Source organism: Cutaneotrichosporon oleaginosum, assembly GCF_008065305.1.
Source record: "Cutaneotrichosporon oleaginosum strain ATCC 20508 chromosome Unknown ATCC20508_contig02, whole genome shotgun sequence".
Lineage (NCBI taxonomy): Eukaryota > Fungi > Basidiomycota > Tremellomycetes > Trichosporonales > Trichosporonaceae > Cutaneotrichosporon > Cutaneotrichosporon oleaginosum.
In genome coordinates this window covers 1,113,102-1,136,738 of record NW_027072171.1, presented here as the reverse complement: position 1 = coordinate 1,136,738, position 23,637 = coordinate 1,113,102, and the positions used below count along the sequence as shown (strand labels likewise).

Sequence of the window (23,637 nt, the reverse complement as noted above, 5' to 3'; positions counted from 1 at the left end):
TCTCTCATGGTGTGCATATCTTACATAAAGCAGAGCTTCCAATTCGACATTCTCCGCGCGTTACAAGCCATACACACCGGTGGTGGCTACTCCTGATTCATGATGACCACCTTCATGTCGGTGCCCGTGGAAGTGCCGTTACGAGCGGCCTTGAAGGCGTCCTCGGCTTTGCAGAGGGGTACGGTCTTGGTGACGATGGGAGCGAGATTAACGAGACCACGCTCGACAAGATGGATGCCGTCCTCATAGCAACGCGACGTGTAGCGCAGCGAGCCGATGACATTGAGCTCCTTCGACGCGACCTCCAGCGTGGGGAAGCGGGTAAGGGGCCGACCCATACCTGCGAGGATAACTTCCGTCAGCACCTTTTAGCTTGCATAACTCACGCGTTCCGCCAGGCCGGAGCAGGGCTACGGCGAGCTGCATGCACGGCTCGGCGCCGGTGACGTCGATGACGACGTCGAGGCCGTGCTGGACGCCCCACTTGGGGAGGTGCTCTTCGACCCAGTTGTCGAGCCACGCCATCTCGTCGCCGACCAAGCGCAGCTTGCTCCCCCGTCCCTTTACAGCGACGCGCTGGCCGTCCGTCTCGGCCATCATGTCCTTCTCGGGGTTGACCGCCGAGTGCGTCGCAGCGTACTTGCGCGCAAAGGCTACGCGGCCGGGCACGCGGTCGATGCCGATGATCTCGCGGGCGCCGTAAGACTTGGCGACGGCCATGCATAGGAGGCCGAGAGGCCCGCAGCCCATAACTCCGACGGCAGCGTGGGCAAGCTGGCCCGCGCGGCGGGCAATTTGGACGGCAATCGCGAGAGGCTGGATGCAGCCTGCCTCGGGCCAAGAGAGGTTGGGTGGGAGCGGGACGCACGACGTCGCCGGGCAGGCGTAGTACTGGCACAGCGTGCCATCTGGTGTTAGCTGGAGGTGGGAGGCCGGGGAGGGGGGGGGGGGGGGGGGGGGGGGGGGGGCGCACCAGTCCCGGGTGTAGCGAAGTAATTGTCTCTCTCGCAGTAGTTCCACTGGCCTGAGCGGCAGAAGCGACAGGTGCGGCACGGAAGGGCCGGCTCGATTGCGACATGGTCCCCGACAGCAACACCGGTAACTTCGCTACCAACGGCGTGGATTATGCCGGCGCCCTCGTGTCCGAGGACAAGGGGCTGGCTCACGACACGCGAGCCAATACCCCCGCGAGTGTAGAAGGAGACGTCGGTGCCGCATCTGGAGTCAGCTTGACAGGGGCCAGAATACGCGCAAGCCGGTCGCCATGACCTTAACGAGGACCTCATGAGGCTTGATCAACGGCATAGGACGGTACTGCACCTCGATGTGCTCCTTGCCCATGAGCACGACGTGTTTGTTCGTGCCGGCGGGGTGAGTGTGTGGCATGGCTAGTGTCAATGAGTGAGGGGAGGAGTGGAGCGGCGAGGAGTGGGAGAACAACAGGTTAGTGCTTTTAGCGGGTCAGCTATAAGTTGGTCCCACCTTAGCGAGTGCGAGTCCACATACCCCGCGGTGCGCCACAAATCTCACGCCCCTCCTCATCAGGACACAGAAGGTCAGCTGCTCAAATGAGCGCCGCCGTCGATACCAAGCTTCCATAACCACAGTGATCCCAAATGTGAATGGTAACAAGACAATCTTAGCTCGCTAGAGCTTGGCGGAGCGCTTCGGCCCGAACCGGTGCGGCTCGAGTCCCGAGATGTCGGCGCTAAGCTGAGGCTTCTTATGCGCCAGATCAGCACGGATGAGCTCGGAGAGCACGATGCCCGACCCCGTTGCGAGTGTGATGCCCCACGGCCCATGCCCCGATGAAACATAGATGTCCTCTGCCCACTCGCCAATGATAGGGCACTTGTCGGGCGTGATGGGGCGGTAACACAGCTGTCGTCAGCACCAACACGGACAATGGTGGTACGCACGTCTGCTTCAACCAGCTGGGCACCCTTGTCGAGGTCCAGAGCGGGGGAGACCGCCTTGGAAGCCCGCACCATGCGTGCCACAAGTTCGTCATCGACGTGGGCGCGGCACCGGGCCGCTGTAGGCGGCAGACGGTTGAGGCGGGCGTCAGCTGCACGATCTCCAATCGTCTTGGGAATGGCATTCTCGCCAGCCACGTAGACATTGCCGTCGGCACGCCTGGCGTCAGTGGCGGTCCCCTATTTCCCATTCCTTCTCCAGTACCTCATTCCACGCCTCCCATTCCCACACGGAAACCAGCCTCCAGAATCACCTGTTCCAACTCACGGGAAGAACTCGACAGTCCGCGTCCACCCCTGGGTGCGCTCCCACGACCCAGGCTCGTAGTCCGGAATATCCGCCGCAATAGACTCAAGGATGTTCCCATCGCCGGCACCTACGCCGCAGAATAGCGACTCGTCCGGGATCACCTGCATGCCCTTTGGCATGGCAGGCTTGATCTGGATGTGGTGTCCGGGCAGTGACGACACCGGGACGCGGGGGAGGCCGAGCGTTTCACACAGGTCGGCGGTCCATGGTCCGGCAGCGAGAACAAGCTTATCGAACTTAAGCAGGCCCTCGGTCGTGCGCAGTGTCTTCCCGTCACGGCCCGTCGGCGTCGCGATAAGCGTCACAAGACCCTTGGCTGTGCACTCGGCCCAGAGGCGGGCACAGAACGCGCCGGGCAACCTGGCGTCAATCATCGTTGGTGGAACCTATTTCCCCGGATCTGCGGATCCGGCGGCTACCTCTGTCCTCCACCTCAACTCACAGTTGCCCACTGTCCTCGTTGATGAGCACGACCTTGTCGCCGTTGGCCCACCCGCCAATGCCCGACGTCGCCTCAAGCGCGCCCGCAACCGGCAGAGTTCGGTACCCGCTCATCTTGTCCTGGTTGCCGATCTTAACGCCGGTAGTGGTGACGCGGCGCCATCCAAAGCTCTCCGCGCCGTTCAACTTAGCCGCAAGGTCGGTGTAGGCGTCGAAGGAGAGCTTGGCAAGCTCGACGTTGGCTGGGGCATGCCAGCCCTTGTTGCCTGCAACGAAGCCAGCGGCCTTGCTCGACGCCGCGGCGGCGATGTGTGTGTTCTCGACGATCGTCACGCGCGGCGGCTCAGGCCCAGAGAGGAGGTAGTACGCCGTGTTAAGGCCGATGATGCCGCCGCCGACAATGACAATGTGGGGGCGCGAGGACGACATGGTGAGTGATGAGTGAGAGTGAGAAAGAAGAGTGGGAGATGATATTGCTGGGTCGAAGTCGGAGTGGCCGGGATTGCCGAGTGGCCGATTGGACTAGGGCAACTCCGAGATCGCCGGTGGCTCCGTACTAAGCGCCAGCCACTTAACGAGCCGAGGGATTTCTGTACGCGTTGCCTCTTATTATCAGAGACGACGTGTCGATGAGCTCAATCCAAAAGAAGTCGCGAGATACGCGTTCCCCGCAACACAGGCGCTGTCGGTATGCGCTCGATCTGTCGGTCAGCGCCGACATCTCATGGTGAGTGTTCACGTGACTAATCGCTCGGCAGAGCTCCGCTCTTGAGGATTACCCGGCTGCCGGCTGACGTCTCTCGACGTCGCGTCGACATCATGACAAGTCGATGTCTCTGCTGCCCGGACCGCCGTGACACGGCACCTGGCTATCTCCGGCCGTCCGATCGCCTCATCGTTTGCGAGTCCGCTAATAATCTGATTGTGAGAGTGATGATTGACCGACAGGAGGCACAAGGCAGGGTGGCAGATAGGCAAGGGCAGACAGTGAGGTTTGACTGATGGAAAGCGAAGTGGAGGTGTGCTCAGCGTCATACCACCTGCCGATGGCGCAACAAAGCGGCGGATTCATGATGATGCTGAGCATCCAGCATTTGTATAGGGCTTATCCACTGACGCCGACTATCAGAACGCGCCATCAGGCAAGGATGATAGCACAACGGGCAAGGCGGAGCCGTTGCCGGAATGTCGGGAGTTTGGCATGGCGTCCGCGATACCACGCATGACGTGGTGGTCAAATGCCTGGGCTCAATCACTCCACTGAGCGCGCGGATGGCGACACGCCAAGCCTCGGGTGTACTTTTGTGGGCTTTATTCATACTGACGCTGATGAGTCAGGCGTCACCATACCGCCAGAGTGGGGCCGAGGTCAAACAAGGCTGGCTGTGGTCCAATTTCGCAGGTGGTGGCAAATCCTGGGCTGGCTTTGGCAGATATTCTCACTTCCGCGGCCCAGGCCTGGATCGCGAGGCTGGTGCACGTCTCGACATGCACTGGAAGACGAATAGGTCGCCGGGGGGTTTGTATTAACAAGACTAATACCGAGGAGGGGTGATTACAACGCCTTTGTGGAGACCCCAGACACTTTGGCAAATCGGGGGCAAATGTGCCAATGTGGCGCCTGTCACCATCGCATCACGCCATCTTGATCCATCCATGGATCTGCCAACGTCGACTGTCTCCACCACTGACTCAGTCGACGCCATCGCTGGCGCTCTCGCCAGGTGGGGTGTACGTATTGGTTCCAGTGCCCATAAAGAGCGCGGGTCATGCATTCCGAACAACTCATCCCCTTCGTAAACTCACTGCGCACATCACCGCACTTCTGCCACTACCACTGCCACACCACTGACCGCCACATCCACCATGCCCGTCGCCGTCGCATCCATCCCTCCCCTCCCCGCGGCGCCCCTCAAGAGCTTCGACAAGGGCATTACACAGGGCATGCTCGAGCCCCTGCACGAGCTCGTGCAGCCGTACTCTGCCTTCCCCAAGAAGATCACTGGCAAGACTGTGTGGCGCCGCGAAGACTTCCTCAACGACGAGACGCTATGGAAGCGCTTCTGGACGCCTGAGAACGTCGCCTCGCTTGAAGCTTCTTACGACGCATGGGCCGCCAAGGGCCTCTCTCTGCCCGAGATTGACCGCGTGAGTCGCCCCGTCCTTATTGCAGCGCGAGCCACGCTGACGAAATAGGAGACCTTCCCGCTGTCAGAGGGCGTGCGTACTTTCCTCGCCGAGATCCGCGAGACGACGGTCCACGGCGCGGGCTTCATCCTGATCAAGGGCCTGCCGGTGCAGTCGTGGCCTGTGGAGAAGGCGTGCGCGGTCTACCTCGCCATCGGGGCGGCGATTGGTGTCGCGGTGTCGCAGAACCACAAGGGCCACATCCTGGGCCACGTCAAGGACTTGGGCAACGACCCGACTCAGATTGACAAGGTGCGGATCTACACGACGACGGCGCGCCAGTACTTCCACACGGACAACGCGGATATCGTAGGCCTCCTCTGCCTCCAGAAGGCCAAGGAGGGGGGCGAGTCGGACGTGTGCTCGGCCCACAACTTGTGGAACACGCTGCAAGCCGAGCGCCCGGATGTCGCCGAGCTCCTCGCCCGCCCAGACTGGTACTTTGACCGCAAGGGCGAGGTGAGCGCCGGCCAGAAGGAGTGGGTCCAGAAGGCCATCTTCTACTACCACGACGGCCGCGTCATCAGCCAGTACGACCCGTACTACGTCAAGAGCATCCAGCGGTTCATCGACGCCGGGCTCATTCCCGGCCACACGGACGCGCAGAAGGAGGCGATCGAAGTGCTCGAGCAGACGGCGCAGCGCCTCGCGCTCCACATGGTCCTCGACGTCGGAGACATCCAATTCGTCGGCGAGATGCACAACTTCCACGCCCGCACCGCCTACGTCGACCACGTCCCGCCCATCCCCCGCCGCCACCTCCTCCGCCTCTGGCTCTCCGTCCCCGAAGTCGAGGGCGGGTGGAAGCGTCCCTACCCCGACTCGGGCGCCTACAAGCGCTGCGGCATCCAGGTCAACTCGCAGAAGGAGACGTGCCCAATCGACGCCGAGTAGAGGCTCAAGGACGGCACTAGAACTCAGAAGGTCCACGTTGTTAGGGAGAATCCAGTTGTATAATAGCCGCATTTTATTTCATGGACATGTCACATAGATTTCATTTCGCGCAAGGAAAGGGGAAGTGCTGGGTGAGGAAAAAAAAAAGGGGGGGTGTTTGCAGAGTGAAGAGATGTAAGCCAAGCATCATCTCGTCACGCTCGCCTGCAAATGCACCAACCTGCCCACTTGCATTTGCCAACGTAATAAGACGCCATCGATGTCGAGTGCGGGAAGGGTCGGCTCGGCGAATACCCGCAAAGCCGCGATCTCGGCATCCATGATCGGCGTTTAAGGAAGGAAAGAATGCACGCTCGATCGGCCTGACCCGACGAAGACCAGCAAACGCGGATGCGGATGGTCGTGTACAGACTACTACTTGGGAGCAGCAAGTTATAACCTTGGCGGAGGCCTCTGGAAGTAATCTGGGGGCGGACGACGTGGGCGCATCCACGTCAGCGGCTCTCCTTCGTCCCCGTTACGCGCCGACGTCTTCCGGAGCGTGTATACACAGGTTGCTGCCCACCGGCGGTCTGCACGCCTGGCACTCGTACGCTACTCTCACCCAACAATAACATGCTCATGGGTATGATTGTCCTAAAATATAAAGTACACGATGGATAGTCATTGTTCGCCACGCCCCGCCTACGCAAAGTTGGCCGCGCGGCGACGCAGGCCGCCGGCGAGGTTCGAGGTCCAGATCTGGTTCTGGTTGGGGCCGTCGCATGCCCAGACCTGCACCTGGTTGCCGCTCTGGAGGTTGCCGTCGGTCACGTCCATGCAGAGACCGGGGCCATTGGCGATAGCCAGGTGGTTGTCGCCAGTGTACCACCAAGTCTGCTGGTAGAGGCCGCTGTAGCACGTCCAGATCTTGAGCTTGGCGCCATTGCCGGGGTTGACGCCGGCGTCGAGGCAGAAGTTGGTGCCGGGAACCTTGACCTGGCCGGCAGCGTTGCGGACAAACTCAAATTTCTGGCGGGCCGAGCCATTGCACTGCGCAACCTGGACCGGGGTGCCGTTGGCGTTGACGCCGCCACGAACCTCGAGACACCAGCCGGCATTGCCCTTGGCGTTGAGCTGGGTGCCACCGGTGCCGGTGGGAGGGTTGGGCGTCGTGGTCGTGGGAGGAGTGGTTGTCGGAGGCTGCGTGCCGCCGCCACCGACAAGTGTCGGGGGAGCGGTGACCTGGGGGTTGTTGGGGTTAATTCCGTTCGAGATGGTCGAGTAGCGGACGCAGTTGGACCGCCTGGGGAGGAAGGCGGGCTCAGCTGGAGTGGGCTCCATTCCCTGGTACCAGGTGTAATCGCCGTAGACACCGGGCGGGGCGGCGATGTCGCTGTCGCACGACTCGAACCCCTGCATGTTCCAGTAGTCGTCGATGGCCATAACAAACTGGCAGCCCTGCAGGTCGTAGATGTGGTTGCACTGTTTGGCAGTGGTCACTCCATTGACCTCTGCGGTGCAGATACGCACACAGAACTGGTCGTACGAGACGAACGACATCCACTCCTGTGGGGTCAGCACGGGGTACACATGGGTGACACGGTGCGCAAAGGGATGGTGGGAAGCTTGCGCCCCGCCCCGGTATCATCATGGCATCCACTTACCTCGTAGAAGACATCATTGCCGGTCGGGACGTTGGTAGTGACATTTCCGCCGACAGGGTTACCCTCGCCGGTTGGCCCGTGGGGGTCGAGCTCACCGCCATTGTCGCCGTTGGCAATGTTGACCTTTGTGCCGTCCCACCATCCCGAGACCTGGACGTACGACGGTGTGCGGAGGAACTGGGCGGCGCGGATGGTGCCGTCCGGGATGATGCGTGCGTTGTTGCGGGGCTTGGTGCACCATGCGACGACATTGTGCTCGTTGGGGCCGATGACAGAGTTGGGGTTAATGGGGCCGAAGAGACAAAAGTCGTCGATCGAGTTGACGGAGAGGAGGCGGGCGAGCGAGTTCTGGTCGACGGTGGTGCCGACCGCGGCGAAGCTTGGGCGGTCGGGGTTGGTGGGACCGTTGGGGCCGGTAGCGACGACCTGAGCTGAAGCGGGGGAGAGGAGGGAGGAGGCTACAAGGAGAGAGAACATGATGGGAAGAGGTTTGGGGGGGGAATAAAGAGAGAGGAGGTGGGAGTCTTGGAAGAGTTTATATTGAGAGCGACAAGAGAGGGAAGTGAAGGGCAGTTGAGGGAGACCCCGTGGGCAGAGGGCGACGAGGAGCGCCAAGCCGTTGCAGGTGAGCTTGATTTGGGACCTTTAGATCAGGGGAGGGAGTGTAGGAACTGACCCCTGGGACTGCGTTGTTTGGTCTCTGATGCAATTGAATCATAACAGGGTTCTGAATCAGTGACGTCCACGACACAGACGGCGTACCCTCGCAGACGACGACGGCTGTGCCGCTACAGTAGATGCTTGAGCGCTCGAGACAGCGTCGATGAACGGGCCAGACGGCAGAGACGCAGACAACTACTGTAAACAGAGTTGGAGCCGAGCGACGTGGATCTGGACTGATACTGACAAACTGGATTACCGGCATCCGTGATCTGCCTGGCTCACGTGCCTGCCTCCAACGCGTGTGACGCGTCCCCACCGATCTCTTACCTCGTTCCTGTGTCCCTCTGTCATCGGTTTGATTTTCAGTTGGCGGCCTGGCGTGTGTACGAATGTACGAGCTACAGTACCTCTCATGCCTCAAATCGAGGTCGAAGAGCTGAAGAGCCGAGGAAGAAGAGGACCCGAGATCCCGAGAATGACTTTGAGGCGCGATTGGGGCGTTGGGCTGAACAGAGTTCGAGACGCGCTCGCGCTCTGTGATCTGTGACCCAGGCACTCACCACCAGATGATCTCGAGTCAGGGGCAACCGGGACTGTCGGACGGAGCGCAGCGTGGGAACGCGTTTTCCACCGGAACGCGTCATGCGCTCATCTCAAGCGAACGCGCATCCCACCTCGCATCCTTGTTGTCTGCATTACGGCCGCGGTGCGAGGAGGTGGGCACAAGCAATTCGCAATCCGATCAACCCGAGAATCAAGCCTGGGTTGCGAGACAACGACCTACAACCCCGTTGCTGTATGTTCGGGCCGTCGGCCCGCCGGCCGGCAAAGCATGGCCCATGCCATCCAAGCTTGTTAACTGTGGAGATCTGAAAGGTTAGACGCCTGGGTTGGTCGAGACTTGAACCGCCGCTGCCTCACTTTCTCGCTTCGAGTGCACACGTGCCTAAGGGCAGGCCTCTCAAGCAGCGACGTTTGTCGATCTGCGTAGCGATTGTAGCACAACAGCTGATGCCGATAGAGTGTCCCCTACGTCGACCACGGCGCGCGAGGGGAGGCAAGAGTTCACTCGGAGGGTGATAAAAGCGGTGCGTAGCGTGGGCAAACACCCCCAACACGGCGTCTGTGACCGCAGTCTGATACCAATCGTCTGTAACGTGAGGATACTTGGCTGGGAGCCCAGTACATGCTCATCAAACATCGCCACTTATGCTGCTCCGTTGATCTGGGGCATTCCCAGCTACTCGGCATCTTCGACGCCCAGAACCACATCGAGGGCAACCTGGTCGGCCACCTGCTTCCTGGCAACAACAACTCGGCCGTCCTTCACGACACCCAGTATACCTCCTGGCGAGTCGAGGACGCGCACATCGTCCAGAGGGTTAGCCGCGAGCACCAGGAGATCGCCGTACGCGCCCGGCTTGAGCACGCCAATCCGTTCATCGTTCACATTCTTCGCCGCATTGGTAGTCGCGTGAGCGAGCACCTTGTGCGAAGGAAGGAGTTGTGCGCGCTGTGTGAACTCTTCGGACTGAAGATAACCCATTCTGTCGTCAGCTGAGCCCCTCGATCACCAAGCTGACCCTGCGGTGAGGTCCGTTCCTGCTGTCAGCTTTAACAGCACACGTGCACAGCACGCACCGTAGCAGATGCACACGCCCTCCTCGTCGGCAATCTGGATAGCTTTGCGGCCCGCGTCCCGGACCATGGCATTCTTCTCTCGGCTGTAATCTGGTAGTGTGTCGTTCCAAGGTGGTCGCCCTTTAGCCGTGGAGATCATAAGCGTTGGTGTGAGGAAAGCACCGGCCTTGGCTGAATGTCAGCTCTTGAAGTGTCCTCGGAGAGGAATGAGTGAGACTTACCCATCAGTTTGGCAGTGTCTCGATCCAGTAGGTTTCCATGCTCCACGCCGCGGACACCATTCTCCACCGCCCGCCGGATCGCTGCCGCTGTGTACGCATGGGTAGTGACACCCGTGCCGCCCATGTCACGGACCACTTCCACGATCGCGCGGATCTCCTCAGGCGACAATTGGATTCCATCGAGTTTGTCGGTGGGGGAAGAAACGCCTCCAGAGGTGGCGATCTGGAATCAGCAGAATCCCATCCCAAGCACGAGGCTGCAGGCGTGCACACTCCCCTCGGCCGATCGGCGCGAACATGGCCGAAGCTGGCATCCTCGGTCCCATCCGCGACCGAGCTACGCCTCGGCATCCACACCCCGAGGCTGGTGTATATGGCTGAATTGAAAGGGAAGGTCCCGAGATATCGCCGTCGGGCAGCGAGCACTGACTCTGACGTTCCGCACCACGATCGCGGCATGCGGAATAGCCAGACCAACGTCCCTCATTGTACGCTCTGGCAGACAAGCTCACCTTGATATGATCTGCGCCCTTGCGCATGAGGTTGCGGGCTTCGCGCGTGGCCTCCGTAACACCATCAACGAGCAGTCCGCCGAATCCCCCACCCGTGCAGCATCCGTCGTCCTCGCGAGCTCGCGAATCGCCGTGCCCACCAGTCTGCGACACTAGAGTGAGTAAGAGCGTATGAATGACCCACTCATCGGGCCTCCCTGGAACAGCCGTGGGCCGGGAGTCAGCCATTGCTCGATTGCCTGCTTCTGGAAGAAGGTCGCGCCGCCCTACTGTCAGCTGTGGCAACGAGTGAACACGCTTCAACGAGAGGCGCCAGCCTACTCCTACGGAGTAGTACTCACCACATCTCGCACTGTAGTAAACCCTCGAGCGAGCATACTCTTGAGTGTGTACGTAGCCCGCAGGTGTGGCTCAACATGTGGTTGCATACGACCATCTGACATATTAATGTGGACATCTGCTGTGAGCTTGCTCCCAACTACTTTGCGAATCCAAACCGTAAGGGCGCGGGAAGACACTCACGGCAGTCCACTAGCCCCGGGCACAGGTAGAGGCCGCTGCAGTCGACAACGCGATAGTCATCAGGCCACGAGGTGTGCGAGCTCTTCTCTACGCTCTTGATAGCGCCCTTGACGACGACAACGGTGTGATTGTAAAGCACGCGATTCGCATCAACATCCACAACGGACGCGTCTGCGGTCAGAGTGACTCGACGTCGGAGCGGGAGGGAAGGCGGAATCACTGGTGAAAGCGAGCGGGCGCGCATCGTCCAAGAGCCAGGGAATGGCGTTCACATCGCCCTTCGGCGGCGCGCGGGGAACATGCTTTGACGGTGGTGTCCACTTGTCTTTGAGGGCCGTCATTTTAGTGTAGCAGAGCGGAAAGAGCAGAGAGATGTTGAGGAGGGAGAGATGCGGAAGATGGACATCTCCGATCCGGCCAACGGCGATGACGCACGGCCACGCCGTCACCACGTGCGATTCCTAGTCGCCGCCCCCCGTCGTTCTCTTGCCGCCGACGGCCTATGCCGCCTGTTTCGGAAACGGAGGCACACATGGGGTGATGTGTACGATTGCAAGAACGCTGTACCGCTCTGATCGCTGTTAGGTGAAGAGCAGAGAAGAGTTGTGGGGAAGAAGCAACAGTCCCGAGTGACATCCGGGCGACATGTCTTTGGTTCTTCTGGAGAACCTCGTTGCATTTGGTTGGCCAATTGGCCGGGGAGTGGTATCCGGCCCGCAGGTGATGCCAGGCACGGCTGCGACAAAACATGCCCCTTCCAAGGATGCAAGTCACCTCGCACTTTGGCCACTTACTCCTTCTGTACTTGTCTTTGTACTCCCTCACATTGCCGTCGGGCTCGTCACTATCCACTCTCCTATACCCCATCATTCTCTTCTCCACTCTTCATCATTACACACGCCCGAAGCACAGTGAGCCAGCCTCCTCGCTTCGTTGCTCGACTAGAACGCAGATGACGCACGCAGGACCCTCCGCTGAGGTCGAGGACTTCAAGTCTGGCCACTGCCAGCGTATTCGCCTCGCGCCGGACTCAGCGACCATCACCGACGAGATGTACGGCGTGCATGAGATCATCGAGGCGCCGCTGCTTGCGCTTCTTTCGTCGGCGCCTGTGCGCCGCCTCGGCCGCGTCCACCAGCACGGCATGAGCGGCCTGCTGGGCCTCACGCCGCCCGTCACGCGTCTCGAGCACAGTGTGGGCGCCATGCTCCTTGTTCGCCGCGTCGGCGGCAGCGTGGAGGAGCAGGCTGCCGCGCTGCTGCACGACATCAGCCATACGGCGCTATCGCATGTTGCAGACGACATCTTCCCCTGCGACGGGTCCTACCACGAGATCCACAAGCATCGGTACGTCGCCACCACCTGCCTCCCCACGCTCCTGCCCAAGATTGGGCTGCCAGACAAGGTGCTGGACGAAGAGCTGTACGGGCTCGTCGAGCAAGACTCGCCACACCTCTGCGCCGACCGCCTCGATTACGGGCTTCGCGACGCCGTCGCGTTCAAGTTCCTCCCCCTCGAAACGGCGCAGGCTGTCTTCGCCGACCTCACCGCCTTCCCCTCCCCTTCGGCGCCTAAGCGCTGCCTAGCCCTCCACGACCCCAAGCTCGCCCTCGCCCTCGCCCGCGGGTACATCGCTACCGATTGCGCCGTGTGGGGCAATCCCGCCCATGCCGACATGTACATACGCGCCGCTGCGCTTATCCGCTCCCTCGTCGAGAACGGCCGCATGGCTGAGGACGACTTGTGGCTTGACGACGAGGTCTTCTGGGCCACCATGCGCGACGCATGTGACGAGGACGGACGTCGCGAGATGGACGCGCTTTACGCCATCCCCGATGAGCAGGGGCTGCGCCTGCGCCTGGAGGCCAAGGTTCGAACTTTGGACCCGGAGCTTGTGGTCGATGGCTCGCTCGCGCCCCTATCGCAGGTTACCCCGGAGTGGAAGGCAGAGAGGCAGGCGTATATTGCCTCGCGCCACATTCTATACCAGCCCCCCTCTCCCGTCCCCGGTGCCTCCACCCGAGCGAACGGCGTCGCAGGCGCGAACAGCGACGTCTGCCCTGGCGAATGAGGTAGGCGCACTTCGTACATCGAACGCATACAAATCTAACATTTTTGAGCACACCATCGACATCAGCATTACTGTCACTTATTAATGTACATGCATTGCCTATACAACCAAACATGCTACTCAACACACGCCTCCCGCGCCGCCCTGCAAACCGCTCGAGATGTCTCCAGTAAGCCAGTCGAACAAGGCAAGAATATCCACGTCCGGCTCCAAGTCCAGGACCGCCCCGAAGGCAGGCGGATCGGGCAAGAGAAGTGCCTGCACGCCTTCAATACCAGGAATGGCGGGCATGCTTTTAATAAGGCTGTTGATGCGGGGCATTGCCGAGCCAGCTACCTCCCACTGCGTGCTCACACCCTGGACCGCCGTTAAAACACGCTGCAACAGCGCAATCGTCTCCGCCAGTGCCGTGTCGATCGCTGCGTCTCGTATCGCTGGCAGAATGTTGGCAGGCACAGGTCCGCCATTCTGCACTACGTTGGCGCAGGTGTGCACTCGAATTGCCTGTTGCAGAAGCAATGTGATGGCATTGGTGAGCTGGTATGCCGACCACGGCGCCCAGAATGCGTCAAAGTCTTCTGGTCGGAGGCTTTCAATAAACACCGCCATGTGCTCGATGACGATCAACATCTGCTTGTTGGCGGCGATGAGATGGTGAGGATATTCAAATTCCTCCCTCTCGAGACCCAATCGACAGATCAGCAGCTCAACGCCCAAATGGGAGAGCTGGAGCGAGCCTGCCATCAGACGTGCGAAAGGAGGCTATACTCACGACTCCCAGGTCTTGGAGATGGCTGTGCAGGATCAAACAAAAGATCGTCCGGTAGGTCTCGATATAGCGTCTCAAGATCGCTGGCTCCGTGGCGCAGCAGAGATCGGTCAAGGTTGAGCCGCCGCGGATATGTGTCTCGGTCGAGCACAAGCGGGAGCAAACCCTCGAGGACGGAGCTCAACCTGCACATCGCCACAAAGACTGCAATCTCCGACTCTTTGGGCGTTGTGGCGCCGACACCGTCGCCATCTTCAAAGGACAGGGTTGGAATGGAGCTGCGCGTGGCCTCTATGTTGACCGGACGCCCATATGTGTACGCATTCCTGCTGTTAGCTGCTTCAGTAAATACATGCAGACCAACCACTTGTCCATCACGTAGAGATTCCACCACAGGCGCTTGCGCAGGGCGCGCTCCCACTTTGGCAGCTTCCATCGCGAGCAGTCGCGATGCAACCCAAGCAGCTGCAGAACACCCAGTGACCTGCAGATCCCCACATGATTCCCGCCCGGGTTCAAAATCGGCCGGCCAGCCAGGCATATGATCTCGAGCTGAAGTGTCTGCAAGCGAGCCTGGCGGTACTCGTTGTCAATGACGTGACAGCAAATGGACCACAACTGCTTCGAGTGGGGTCGCAGTGTGATTTCATGCACGGCCGCATGCGAGAAAATGCCAATGAGCAGCGCGTACGGGAAGGTCCCAGCACCTTGCCAGCCCTGAAGACACGCTTCGAACCGCTGCCTGTTCAGGATGGGGAGAGCGGGCAGAGTGCGGGTCATGAAGCTGCGAGTCAATGGCTGCATGGTCGCTTGGCATCGGCCGTTTGGGATAGGTGTGACTCACTGCTGAATAAGACGCTCGGGCAAAGTTGGGTCAACGCCATTGATGATCGCTAGGACATCCTGATAGGCTTTTTCTGCGACAAATGCGGCGTTCGAATGGCCATAGACACGCGACGGATTCTTGAGGAAGAACGCGGGATTACGTGGATCAGCAACCTGGCGATACGGCAGATCTGTTGCGCCGTTCTCGAGTCGTGAGTCCAGCGACACAGATGCAAGCTGGGCGACCGCTCCAGAGCCTGTGGATTAGCTAAGACGCACGGGCCTTTCCTACCGAGATAGTGAGACTCCTCCTCCTCGGTCACGTCCGCATCCAGGGACGAGTATCCAAGCGTATCTTCCTCCTCTTGCTGAGCAACACGCTCGTCCAGAGTATCGAGGAAAGCCCGCACCCCGCTACCAGGTTGTGGACGTGCCGATGAGAGGGTGCTGCGCTCGCCCATCCAGCATGACGGCGACTGGGACGGCCCACTTCCCAGGCCGGTCGTGCTTCCAAACCTCGAGGCGAGAGATGACGTGCCTGCCTCCGTCGACGACGGCCCATACCCATTGGTGGTCGAGGTCGGCGTTGTGCTAGACTTGCGGTGGCGGTTCAACGGAGGGGCTCGGAACGAACACTCACGACCGGCGCGGGCGCAATGCTCACATGCAGCTCCGCGGACGGTGATAAGGCATGAACGTTTGGATATGCGGCAGTGATCGCAAGGTCGATCCTTGCGCGAGCGCTTTGCGCGGAGACTGGGAGTCAGGTTGGATGGAGACGGCGGAGACTGGTTGGCCGAGGATGAGCTACGGTGCCCGATAAGGCGGGCAACTCTGGCATGTGGAGGGAAGGCGTAGGGCGAGAGGCCAGGCCGTGGATGACTCACTTGGAAGGCTTCTCAGACTTTTCATGGGTGGGCGACTGCTGGGCTGGGTCCATTGGACGCTGGGTGAGAAGGGAGGGAGGGACTGGGGAGTCAAGGATGGCGTGTGAGAGGATGTGGTTAGCGAGCACGACGAGTCATGGAATGGCTGAATGCAAAAGAGATGAGCAGAGGAGGGGGTGAATTGGGTGAGACACCATGTGCAGTGGAGTGGACGCATGGGCATGGAATGAGACTGAATATCATTTCACGATGGCGACAACTGATTGGTACGTGCTCTCCTCAAGGCCTCAATTCTCCTTCGCACTGCAAACCTCGCAGATAACGTTCAGCAACTGTCCTCTTGGCCTCTTGTCGCTCGTGGATCGCCCAAGCCGTCCACTCGTTGCTTAATCAGCACCTCCAGAGAGAACACGATTCACCTCTCATCCAACGCCGCGCTCCCTGTACTGTTAACATGACGTAGCATACCGCACCAGCACGGCATCACTCGCCGGAAGTCGATCAGCTCGCTTCCGGCGCGCGCCGTGGCACCATGCGTCGTCAGCGTTCCGCTTTGGTCTCCCGCCCTACGCATTACAACGCCGATATATCGATATAGCCTCCTCGGCTCGATATTGGTGCGCCCAAGTACACGGCCGCGCTCTTCGGAGCCTCCCAAAGCCTTAGCGAGGCGGACTGACATTCCGCAAGACGGCCACTGAGACGGCGAAGGTGCACAGCAACGTGCACAGTCCAGCTATTCGCGGCGTCCCGTTATCATTTCTTCCTCCGGCGGTGGGCCGAGGCAAGCGCAGCACCGAACTTGACGGGGTAGCGAGGACCGAGACCGAGGAGGGAGGCGGAGATCTGGCTGACCATTATTTGGCCCCTCCCTAACACGCACGCTGACTGAGGCCGACGGCCGCCAATACACACTTCCACGCCATCGCCCGCTACTGGCTTCATTATGCCGTCGTGCAATGGAGTCGTGTTCAAATTTGAGTACCCTGTTGCTCCCCCGGCCCAGCGCCCGACGGGCTCGCTCGTGCTTTCGCCTTCACTCCGATCGCGTCTTTGTCATGCCTGGGAGGCAGGGTGCAGTGTTCCGCATGCCTCATTCTTGACCGGCACGGACTCGGAAGCGAATCACCCCAGAAATCGCCAGCCCGGTCGCCGCTGCCACGCCGTCGGTCAAGGTGATGCTATGGACTGACGGTGGCTTCCGTTGGCGCTCACGAGTGGTACTTAAAGCACGGCAGAGGCAACCAACTCACATCAGCTCCTCCTCACTTCCACCTCCCCAGCCCTTCTCTACTCGTCGCCCTTGCCCACAGGTCCTCAGCTGCCATGAACTCCACCTCGGCTGATGTCACTGCCGCGTCGACGCCAGTACCTGGCTCCCCGGCGCTTCTTCCGCCCACGCTGGATGGCAAGACCGCTTCACGCTCTGGATCCTTTGCGTCCGCCTCTCAAACAATCACCGACTTTCAGAGTGTTGAGCTCGACAAGAAACTTTCGGATTCGGATGACACCGTCCAAGCCGACTCCATCGTCACAGCAGAAAAGGGTGGAGTCTCTCAAGACGTCGACGAGCGCACGCACAAGCCCAACGCTCTCTCCTCCCTTCCCCCAGTTAAGAAGAGCCTCTTGCTCCTATTCTTCGTGAGTCTGATTCCACAACTGCTCGCTCGCCTGCTGACCGCAGTGCACGGCCATGTTCATCGATGTCGCGGGCGTCTCTGCCACATTTCTCATGACCGCGCCCATCGCCCTGGACCTTGGTGTCTCGCAGGGCAACTTCGCCTGGGTTCTCGGAACATACTCGCTCGCGTTCGCTGCCACTCTCCTCTTTGCGGGCCGACTCTCGGACCTCTACCCTCCCAGCAAAGTGTACACAATTGGCTTCTTCGGCATGGGCGTCCTTTACCTCATCATCTCCTTCATGGAGAACCAATATGCCTTCTTCGTTCTACGGGCTGTCTCGGCACTGCTGGCCGTTCTCACGATCCCTTCTTCCATCAACATGATCGGTGAGTTATGACTCGCTTGGCACCACTGACTTTAGTTCAAATGTACCCCGAACCTACGGAGCAGGCGAAGAAGTTGACCCTCTTCGGCATGGCGGGAGCGCTTGCCAACACTCTGGGCTTGCTCCTTGCCGGCGTTTTCCTCCTCGCCTCGTGGCGCTGGTACTTCCGCTTCATCGCCATCGTCGTCCTCCCCTTTAGTGTTCTGTGCTGGTACATCATGCCGACCACCGAGGCCGTGGCCAGTGATCTCCCCGGCACTGAGAAGTGGAAGCGCATGGACCTCGCTGGTGTCCTTGGCTTGATGGCCATCCTCGTCCTCTTCATCCTCGCCTTTACCCAGGTCGAGCACGACGGCTGGAACTCGGCCATCTTCATCGCGCCTCTCGTCATTTCGGTCAGTCTCCTCCCAGCCTGGCTGTACTGGGAGCACCGTCTTCCGCGCGGATTCAGCCTCCTCCCGCACGACATCTGGTCGTACCCCAACATCTTCCCCCTCATTATCCAGGCCTCCTCCATCTTTATGTGGTTTGCGACTTACCAGCTCCGCCTCGCTACGTACTGGCAGGAGGTCGACCACGTCAGCTCAATCCTGGCCGCCGCTCGCCTCCTCCCCATGGGCGTCGTCGCACTGCTCGTCGGTGTCCTCACGCAGCCGTTCCCAGCGCTTATTCTGCGCCCGCGCTACATCCAGCCTGTCGGCTCTGCCCTCGCCTTCTGCGGCTCCATGCTCCTGGCCTTCTCCAACGGCGGCCGCGGCGCCGACTACTGGAAGTACGTCTTCACGGGCGAGATCATCGGGACAGCGGGCGGCATGATTGTCTTCATCGGTACCAACACGAACATCATCCAGTCGTTCCCCCTCGAGTTCGCCGGTGTCGGCGGCAGCTTTGCCCAGGTCATCTACCAGATTGGCGGCGTCGTCGGAATCGCGGTCCAGCAAGGCCTTCTTGGCACGGGTGAAGGCATCAGCGACTGGACGGGCTCGAAGAACGGCTATTTCTTCACCTCAGCGTACATCCTGTTCACAGGCATCGTCTTCGTCCTGTGGTACCGCCAGTCGAAGATGCCCGTCCGCGAGGGCGGTCCCGCCCCGGTCGCCTGAAAGCGGGCGAACAAAAGGTCTTCACACTGTATCATAGCTCGAAACGCCCCTCGAATTAATAGACTATATAGCTCTCAACAGTGACTGTAACTCTTAGATGAATCTAGGTCGTTGATCAGAGCCGCAGTAGCTTGCCTTCTCGTCAATCCGCCCCGTATCCGGGCTGAAGGAATCCCTCAAAGCAGCTCTTACGTAAGTCCTCGTGGTGTAGTGGTTATCATACTCTCTTAGGGTCTTGCTATGGGAGTGGCCCCGCGTTCGAATCGCGGCGAGGACCAGCCGGGCTTCAATGACCGGAACTTACGCCTTTTGCCAGGCGGCGGATTGGCTGACGTTTTGGCGAAACGACCAGGCAAAGAAGAGTTATGTGTGTGTACATGCTTGGGAGCGATATGCGGGTGAGCTCCAGTTAGAGAGTCAAGTCTGTTCGGAACCCTCCTCTGTGTCGAGGAATGGGAGGTGGGCCACTTTGAATGGAGGTCCGATCAAAGGAAGCCGGTCGAGATGTCGGGGAGATGGTCGACCCCGTCCTGGTTGTGCACATCTCACGGATGCGAAGACTACCGCACCGCTCACACGAGCCACACAATAGTGGGCGCAGCGCGTTCTCCGGGACAAGTAGCGTACACCCATGCGCCTTTCGTCTGCCAAGTGCGCGTCTGCGGATCCGCGCCGATGAGGGGGCGTGCACGTGCCGAGTTCTGGGCGGGCATCTCGACCTCCCACGCCGGTGTCATGACGGACGCGTTCGGCTTGATGCGCATAAGGAGTGTGGCTGCCTCCGGCGAAGAGAGATGGCGCATGTTGTGATATGGCAAAGGGTGAAAAGTTGTTCCTGGAGCGCTGCGTGCCTCCAGGCTCAGCGGCGTGGGTTATCTCCGGCTCCGCAGCTCCGCATCCATCCATACATGAGTGCCTCCCGACAGAGCTACGCAAGCCGCACGCCGCCCGCTCACTTGGCACAATTCACAGATCAGATCTCGTGGCGTGGTAGATTCCAGAGATCCGCGGGGATGACGACATCGCCGAGCCGTGGCAACAACATACCGGGGATGCCAGCTTGCCCAAGAGCGTGACCTCCGCTCAGGCGTATCACACATCGTCCATTTCGGCGTCACAATGGGCCTCGCCATCAGCAAGTTTCGCCGCCGGCACCGCGTCACGCGCACAATCTCGCCCGGCGTCGACGCGGACGCGCTGCGCGCGCGACTTGCCTCGCTTGAGCGTAGTACGCCGTCCCCGACGGCGGGATACGTCGCAGACCCCGACAGCAGGACCGGGGTATCTGAGCACGCGACGCCCACCTTCTCGGCCATGAGCTGCGTGACGCGGACTGCGCCCGACATTGCGCCGACAAAGGTGTGAGGCCGGAATTGGATCCCGACCGGAGACACTGCCGCGGGCGATCGCTACATCAGCCTGCTGTAGTACGGTCCTTTACGCTATACTCCCTGCCTTGGCGCAGTCCTCGCCACCCGACCCCGCACCCGACCGGTCGGTGGAGCGGGTGTACGTTAGTCCGCGTCGATCGTCAACTCAACTCGCACCGCGAACGCCAGCACCACTCATAGTGAGAACGGGTCCGCACACGATGGTGACAGCTCCCACGTCGACGTCTGCGCACCCAAGGACGATGTAGCCCCCTATCGTGCTGTTTCACTCTCTCCCCGACCTGCACGCACGCTTTCTGCGACCCTCACATGCCAGTTCGCCCAACACTTCCGAGTTGAGGTCCGGCTGAAAGCCTCGCAGAGCATGATAGTCGATCCCTTCAAGGACAATAGGCTCTGAACTTTACTTCGTCTCATATTGTCACAAGCTGTCAGCCAGAATGTTATTAAGGGTTTGTTTGACCTTGCGCGAACTGCCGGCTAATCCGCCGATTTAGTGACCTCCACATCGGTGTCTCAGGTCGATGCTGTCATAGCTCTGTGACCATTCGCCGCCTCGTGCCACTCTGGGCCACATCCGCCTCCGCAGCAGGTACTCTATCTCTCGACCTCACACTCCACCATGGAACACGCTCAAAGTCTTCTCAGTGCGCTCGATACGTGGCCCGTCCGCGTCGTGCTCGGCCTCACGCTATTCTACGTGTGTCTCCGCCTGGCGTTCTTGCCTCCCTATAGCCCCAAACAGACGCGCGAGGTGGCCAACCTCCCGGGTCCTCCGCCTGTGCCATACTTCGGCTGGTTGATTGGAAACATGGCCGACCTCGCAGAGTACCGCGACACCGTCATGCACCCCGACTGGGTAGCCATGGGCTGGACCGGACGATGCCAGCACATTATGGGGCAGGAGACGATCTGGACATACGACCCGGTGGCCATGGGCAGCATCCTGCAGAGCGCGGACGTGTGGGAGCGCGCGAAGAACACGGAGCGTCTGCTCCGCCGCATCACCGGTTCGGGGATGTTGACCGCCAAGGGCGCGGCTCACCGGCGGCAGCGGCGGATTGTGAACCCCGCATTTTCGACGACCGCCATCAAGGCCATGGTGCCCGCCATGTTTGAGAAGGCCGAACTGTGCGCCACGCTCTTGGGCCGGTGCGTTGACGACGACTCGCTCGAGAGCTTTGCCTCGAGATACCCACCTAAGCCTGAAGACCGCGTCCCAGGCGCCCGGAAGGTCGACATGCTTGCGCTCTGCTCCAAGCTCACGCAGGACGTTATCGGCGCCGCAGGCTTCAACACTGACCTTGAAAGCTTACGGCCTGCTGATAACCCACTGGACAACAGCATCCAGTACATGCTTAACACCATTTTTGACGACACGATTATCTCGATGGGTCAGAATTTGTACTGGTTGCTGGACAAGATCGTGAGGTGACTTGCTGGTGAAGCTGACCCAAGCCTACGCGCACTCGGCGAGCGATGAAGACTTGTCGTACCGAAATGGAGAGGGTCTCCGAGGTGATTCAATCCCATTCTTCCACGAGCTGATTTCAGCGTCTCATGACCGAACGTGCCGCCAAACAGGAAGGCTCGGTGGTTGATGCGGATGAAGACAAGGTGCCTGATATGCTGGACCTTCTCTTAAAGGCAAACTCAGCCGAACGCGAGGACCAGCGCCTCTCAGACGAGGAGGTCCGTTCGCAACTCTCGACTCTAGTGCGTCATTTCTGCTGTCGCGTGCTAGCTGACATCAGCTATTCGCCGGAAGCACGACGACTGCGGGCACAATATGCAGCCTGCTGCGCTTCCTGGCGCTGCATCCAGATATTCAGGCGCGCCTGCGCGAGGAGATTGAGGCCACGGAAGAGCGGCCTAGCTTGTGAGTGTACACGCGATTCTGTGGCTGACACCAGCGAAACGCTCAACGCACTGCCCCTCCTAGACGCTACGGTACGAGAGACGCTGCGGCTGGAGCCTGCCGCAACGTGCACCGTTCGCACAAATACGAAAGACACTGTCATTCCCCTCAGCGTGCCCGTGCGCGGACGCGACGGCACCATGATCGAAAAGGCGCTGCCGGTAGCCAAGGGCTCGTACGTCCTCCTCTGTGAGTTGGGTACGGATAGCGCTGATAAGCCATCTCCAGTCTCCAACGCCACCCGGATGTGTGGGGTCCCGACGCCGAGGAATTCAACCCTGACCGCTACAAGGACCCGAGTATTCCCAAGATGAACATCCCCGGCATGTGGGGCGGCCTGGCATCCTTCATCTCCGGCCCGCACCATTGCATGTGCGTACTTTACACCATCGTTTGCAGCTGACGACAGTGGGTGGCGCCTGGCGCTTGCTGAGATCAAGATCGTCACGTTCACGCTCTTGCGCCACTTTGCGTTCGAGGAGCTGCCCAGCAAGCCTGATATCTTCATCGTAATGAAGTGAGTTACTTGTTTCACTGACTATGTCAGACGCTGACAGCAGTGTGGCAAGCCGGCCTGAGGTCAAGGGTGAGAGCGGCGGTCAGATGCCGTTGCTCGTTCGCCGTATTGAGGCGTAAATAAAGCAGAGAATATATTCCGACATCAAAAGGCGCTTAAAAAACTGATATTCGAGTGATGTTGTGTGAAGACCATGCTATTTCTTGTGTACTTCCACAGCAAGCCGCATGGAGCGAAAACGAGCGCCTCGGGAACAGAATTCGGAGTCCCGCAACTGCCTCAGCTCAAGTGAGCAGAATTGGTTGTGATGGCAAATGTGCACCGCGTGTGTCAATCGCCAAAAATGCACGCTCAAGCATGCTGCATGGTGGATGCGGTTGTCTTCGTTGTTTTGGTATTGATCAAGGCCGCCCATCCGTGACGGTCACGCTTGCTCTCGTAATGACGCGAGGCCTCAAACGCGTCGGGACGTCTAGCGCGCTCTGAAACGCGGGCGCGGGTCGGGATACGCTGGCCGTTAGCTAAAACGAGCGACTTTGTACAGTGCGGCTGACACTAATGCATATACTCCCACGGGTTGTCTCACCATACTGTAGTTCGATGCGGGCTTCACTGACTCGGTCCCCGTGCGCACTCCGCTCCCGGGCTCCGTCACGGCGGTTCGGGACGGCACAGCAACTGAATTCCGTACTCCTGGTCCAGGCGGTCCAAGCGATGATGAGACTTCGGCGGAGAGATATTGCGAGATAAGAGTCAAGGCCAAAAGCTGAGGGTCTTTAGTTGCGGGGAGGCATGACTCCAGCCACCTGAGCGTGAGCGCTGTGTGTTCGGGTGGCTCGCATCCTCTCAGAACGTCCCCGGCTGCAAATCCAGCTGGACACATCTCTCGCATCGCTACTTGGCTCCGCTACAAACGTGCAGACACAGAGCTCTTGAGAGGGTGCGTTATCAGTTTCACGATGCCTGGGCATCATGCAGATCCGAGGAATGGCTCCGACCGCCACGGCACAGCGGCGCGCAATGTCTGCGCATTTTCAGGGATGGGGAGACGCCTGATCGGCGCAGCAAAGTTTGGGCGGCAACGGAAGAGGATCGGGTTGGTGCGGGAGCTCGGCGCATTGGGTGCCTCGGCCAT

General features: G+C 60.0%; 10 protein-coding genes across 10 annotated transcripts; 5 read left to right on the top strand and 5 right to left on the bottom strand.

The window, feature by feature from the left end:
• Positions 1-1,647: 1,647 nt before the first annotated feature.
• On the bottom strand, positions 1,648-3,156 carry COLE_02154 (uncharacterized protein; the record flags this gene model as incomplete). The annotated part of the gene is made up of 4 exons (XM_018423223.2): positions 1,648-1,881; positions 1,920-2,136; positions 2,245-2,646; positions 2,729-3,156. The coding sequence occupies 4 exons, from the start codon at positions 3,154-3,156 to the stop codon at positions 1,648-1,650; spliced, it is 1,281 nt and encodes a 426-aa protein (XP_018278622.1).
• Positions 3,157-4,593: 1,437 nt separating this feature from the next.
• On the top strand, positions 4,594-5,808 carry COLE_02153 (uncharacterized protein; the record flags this gene model as incomplete). The annotated part of the gene is made up of 2 exons (XM_018425392.1): positions 4,594-4,875; positions 4,924-5,808. The coding sequence occupies 2 exons, from the start codon at positions 4,594-4,596 to the stop codon at positions 5,806-5,808; spliced, it is 1,167 nt and encodes a 388-aa protein (XP_018278623.1).
• A 684-nt stretch (positions 5,809-6,492) lies between these two features.
• On the bottom strand, positions 6,493-7,931 carry COLE_02152 (uncharacterized protein; the record flags this gene model as incomplete). The annotated part of the gene is made up of 2 exons (XM_018427551.2): positions 6,493-7,356; positions 7,455-7,931. The coding sequence occupies 2 exons, from the start codon at positions 7,929-7,931 to the stop codon at positions 6,493-6,495; spliced, it is 1,341 nt and encodes a 446-aa protein (XP_018278624.1).
• A 173-nt stretch (positions 7,932-8,104) lies between these two features.
• Positions 8,105-8,379, bottom strand: COLE_02151 (uncharacterized protein; the record flags this gene model as incomplete). Its single annotated transcript, XM_018423224.2, has 2 exons — positions 8,105-8,181; positions 8,217-8,379. 2 exons carry the CDS (start codon positions 8,377-8,379, stop codon positions 8,105-8,107), a joined length of 240 nt encoding a protein of 79 aa, XP_018278625.1.
• A 978-nt stretch (positions 8,380-9,357) lies between these two features.
• On the bottom strand, positions 9,358-11,354 carry COLE_02150 (uncharacterized protein; the record flags this gene model as incomplete). The annotated part of the gene is made up of 9 exons (XM_018427550.2): positions 9,358-9,664; positions 9,701-9,719; positions 9,759-9,929; positions 9,980-10,202; positions 10,492-10,643; positions 10,676-10,757; positions 10,833-10,948; positions 11,014-11,184; positions 11,234-11,354. 9 exons carry the CDS (start codon positions 11,352-11,354, stop codon positions 9,358-9,360), a joined length of 1,362 nt encoding a protein of 453 aa, XP_018278626.1.
• Positions 11,355-11,965: 611 nt separating this feature from the next.
• On the top strand, positions 11,966-13,084 carry COLE_02149 (uncharacterized protein; the record flags this gene model as incomplete). The annotated part of the gene is made up of 1 exon (XM_018427552.2): positions 11,966-13,084. The coding sequence occupies one exon, from the start codon at positions 11,966-11,968 to the stop codon at positions 13,082-13,084; it is 1,119 nt and encodes a 372-aa protein (XP_018278627.1).
• Positions 13,085-13,204: 120 nt separating this feature from the next.
• Positions 13,205-15,618, bottom strand: COLE_02148 (uncharacterized protein; the record flags this gene model as incomplete). The annotated part of the gene is made up of 6 exons (XM_018420845.2): positions 13,205-13,821; positions 13,857-14,179; positions 14,218-14,637; positions 14,698-14,935; positions 14,971-15,434; positions 15,566-15,618. 6 exons carry the CDS (start codon positions 15,616-15,618, stop codon positions 13,205-13,207), a joined length of 2,115 nt encoding a protein of 704 aa, XP_018278628.1.
• Positions 15,619-17,258: 1,640 nt separating this feature from the next.
• On the top strand, positions 17,259-18,676 carry COLE_02147 (uncharacterized protein; the record flags this gene model as incomplete). Its single annotated transcript, XM_018420372.2, has 2 exons — positions 17,259-17,574; positions 17,610-18,676. 2 exons carry the CDS (start codon positions 17,259-17,261, stop codon positions 18,674-18,676), a joined length of 1,383 nt encoding a protein of 460 aa, XP_018278629.2.
• A 1,119-nt stretch (positions 18,677-19,795) lies between these two features.
• COLE_02146 (uncharacterized protein) lies at positions 19,796-20,041 on the top strand (the record flags this gene model as incomplete). The annotated part of the gene is made up of 1 exon (XM_018425393.2): positions 19,796-20,041. The coding sequence occupies one exon, from the start codon at positions 19,796-19,798 to the stop codon at positions 20,039-20,041; it is 246 nt and encodes an 81-aa protein (XP_018278630.2).
• An 837-nt stretch (positions 20,042-20,878) lies between these two features.
• COLE_02145 (uncharacterized protein) lies at positions 20,879-22,299 on the top strand (the record flags this gene model as incomplete). Its single annotated transcript, XM_065626191.1, has 5 exons — positions 20,879-21,493; positions 21,526-21,585; positions 21,622-21,783; positions 21,822-21,946; positions 21,981-22,299. 5 exons carry the CDS (start codon positions 20,879-20,881, stop codon positions 22,297-22,299), a joined length of 1,281 nt encoding a protein of 426 aa, XP_065482460.1.
• Between the last annotated feature and the right edge of the window lie 1,338 nt (positions 22,300-23,637).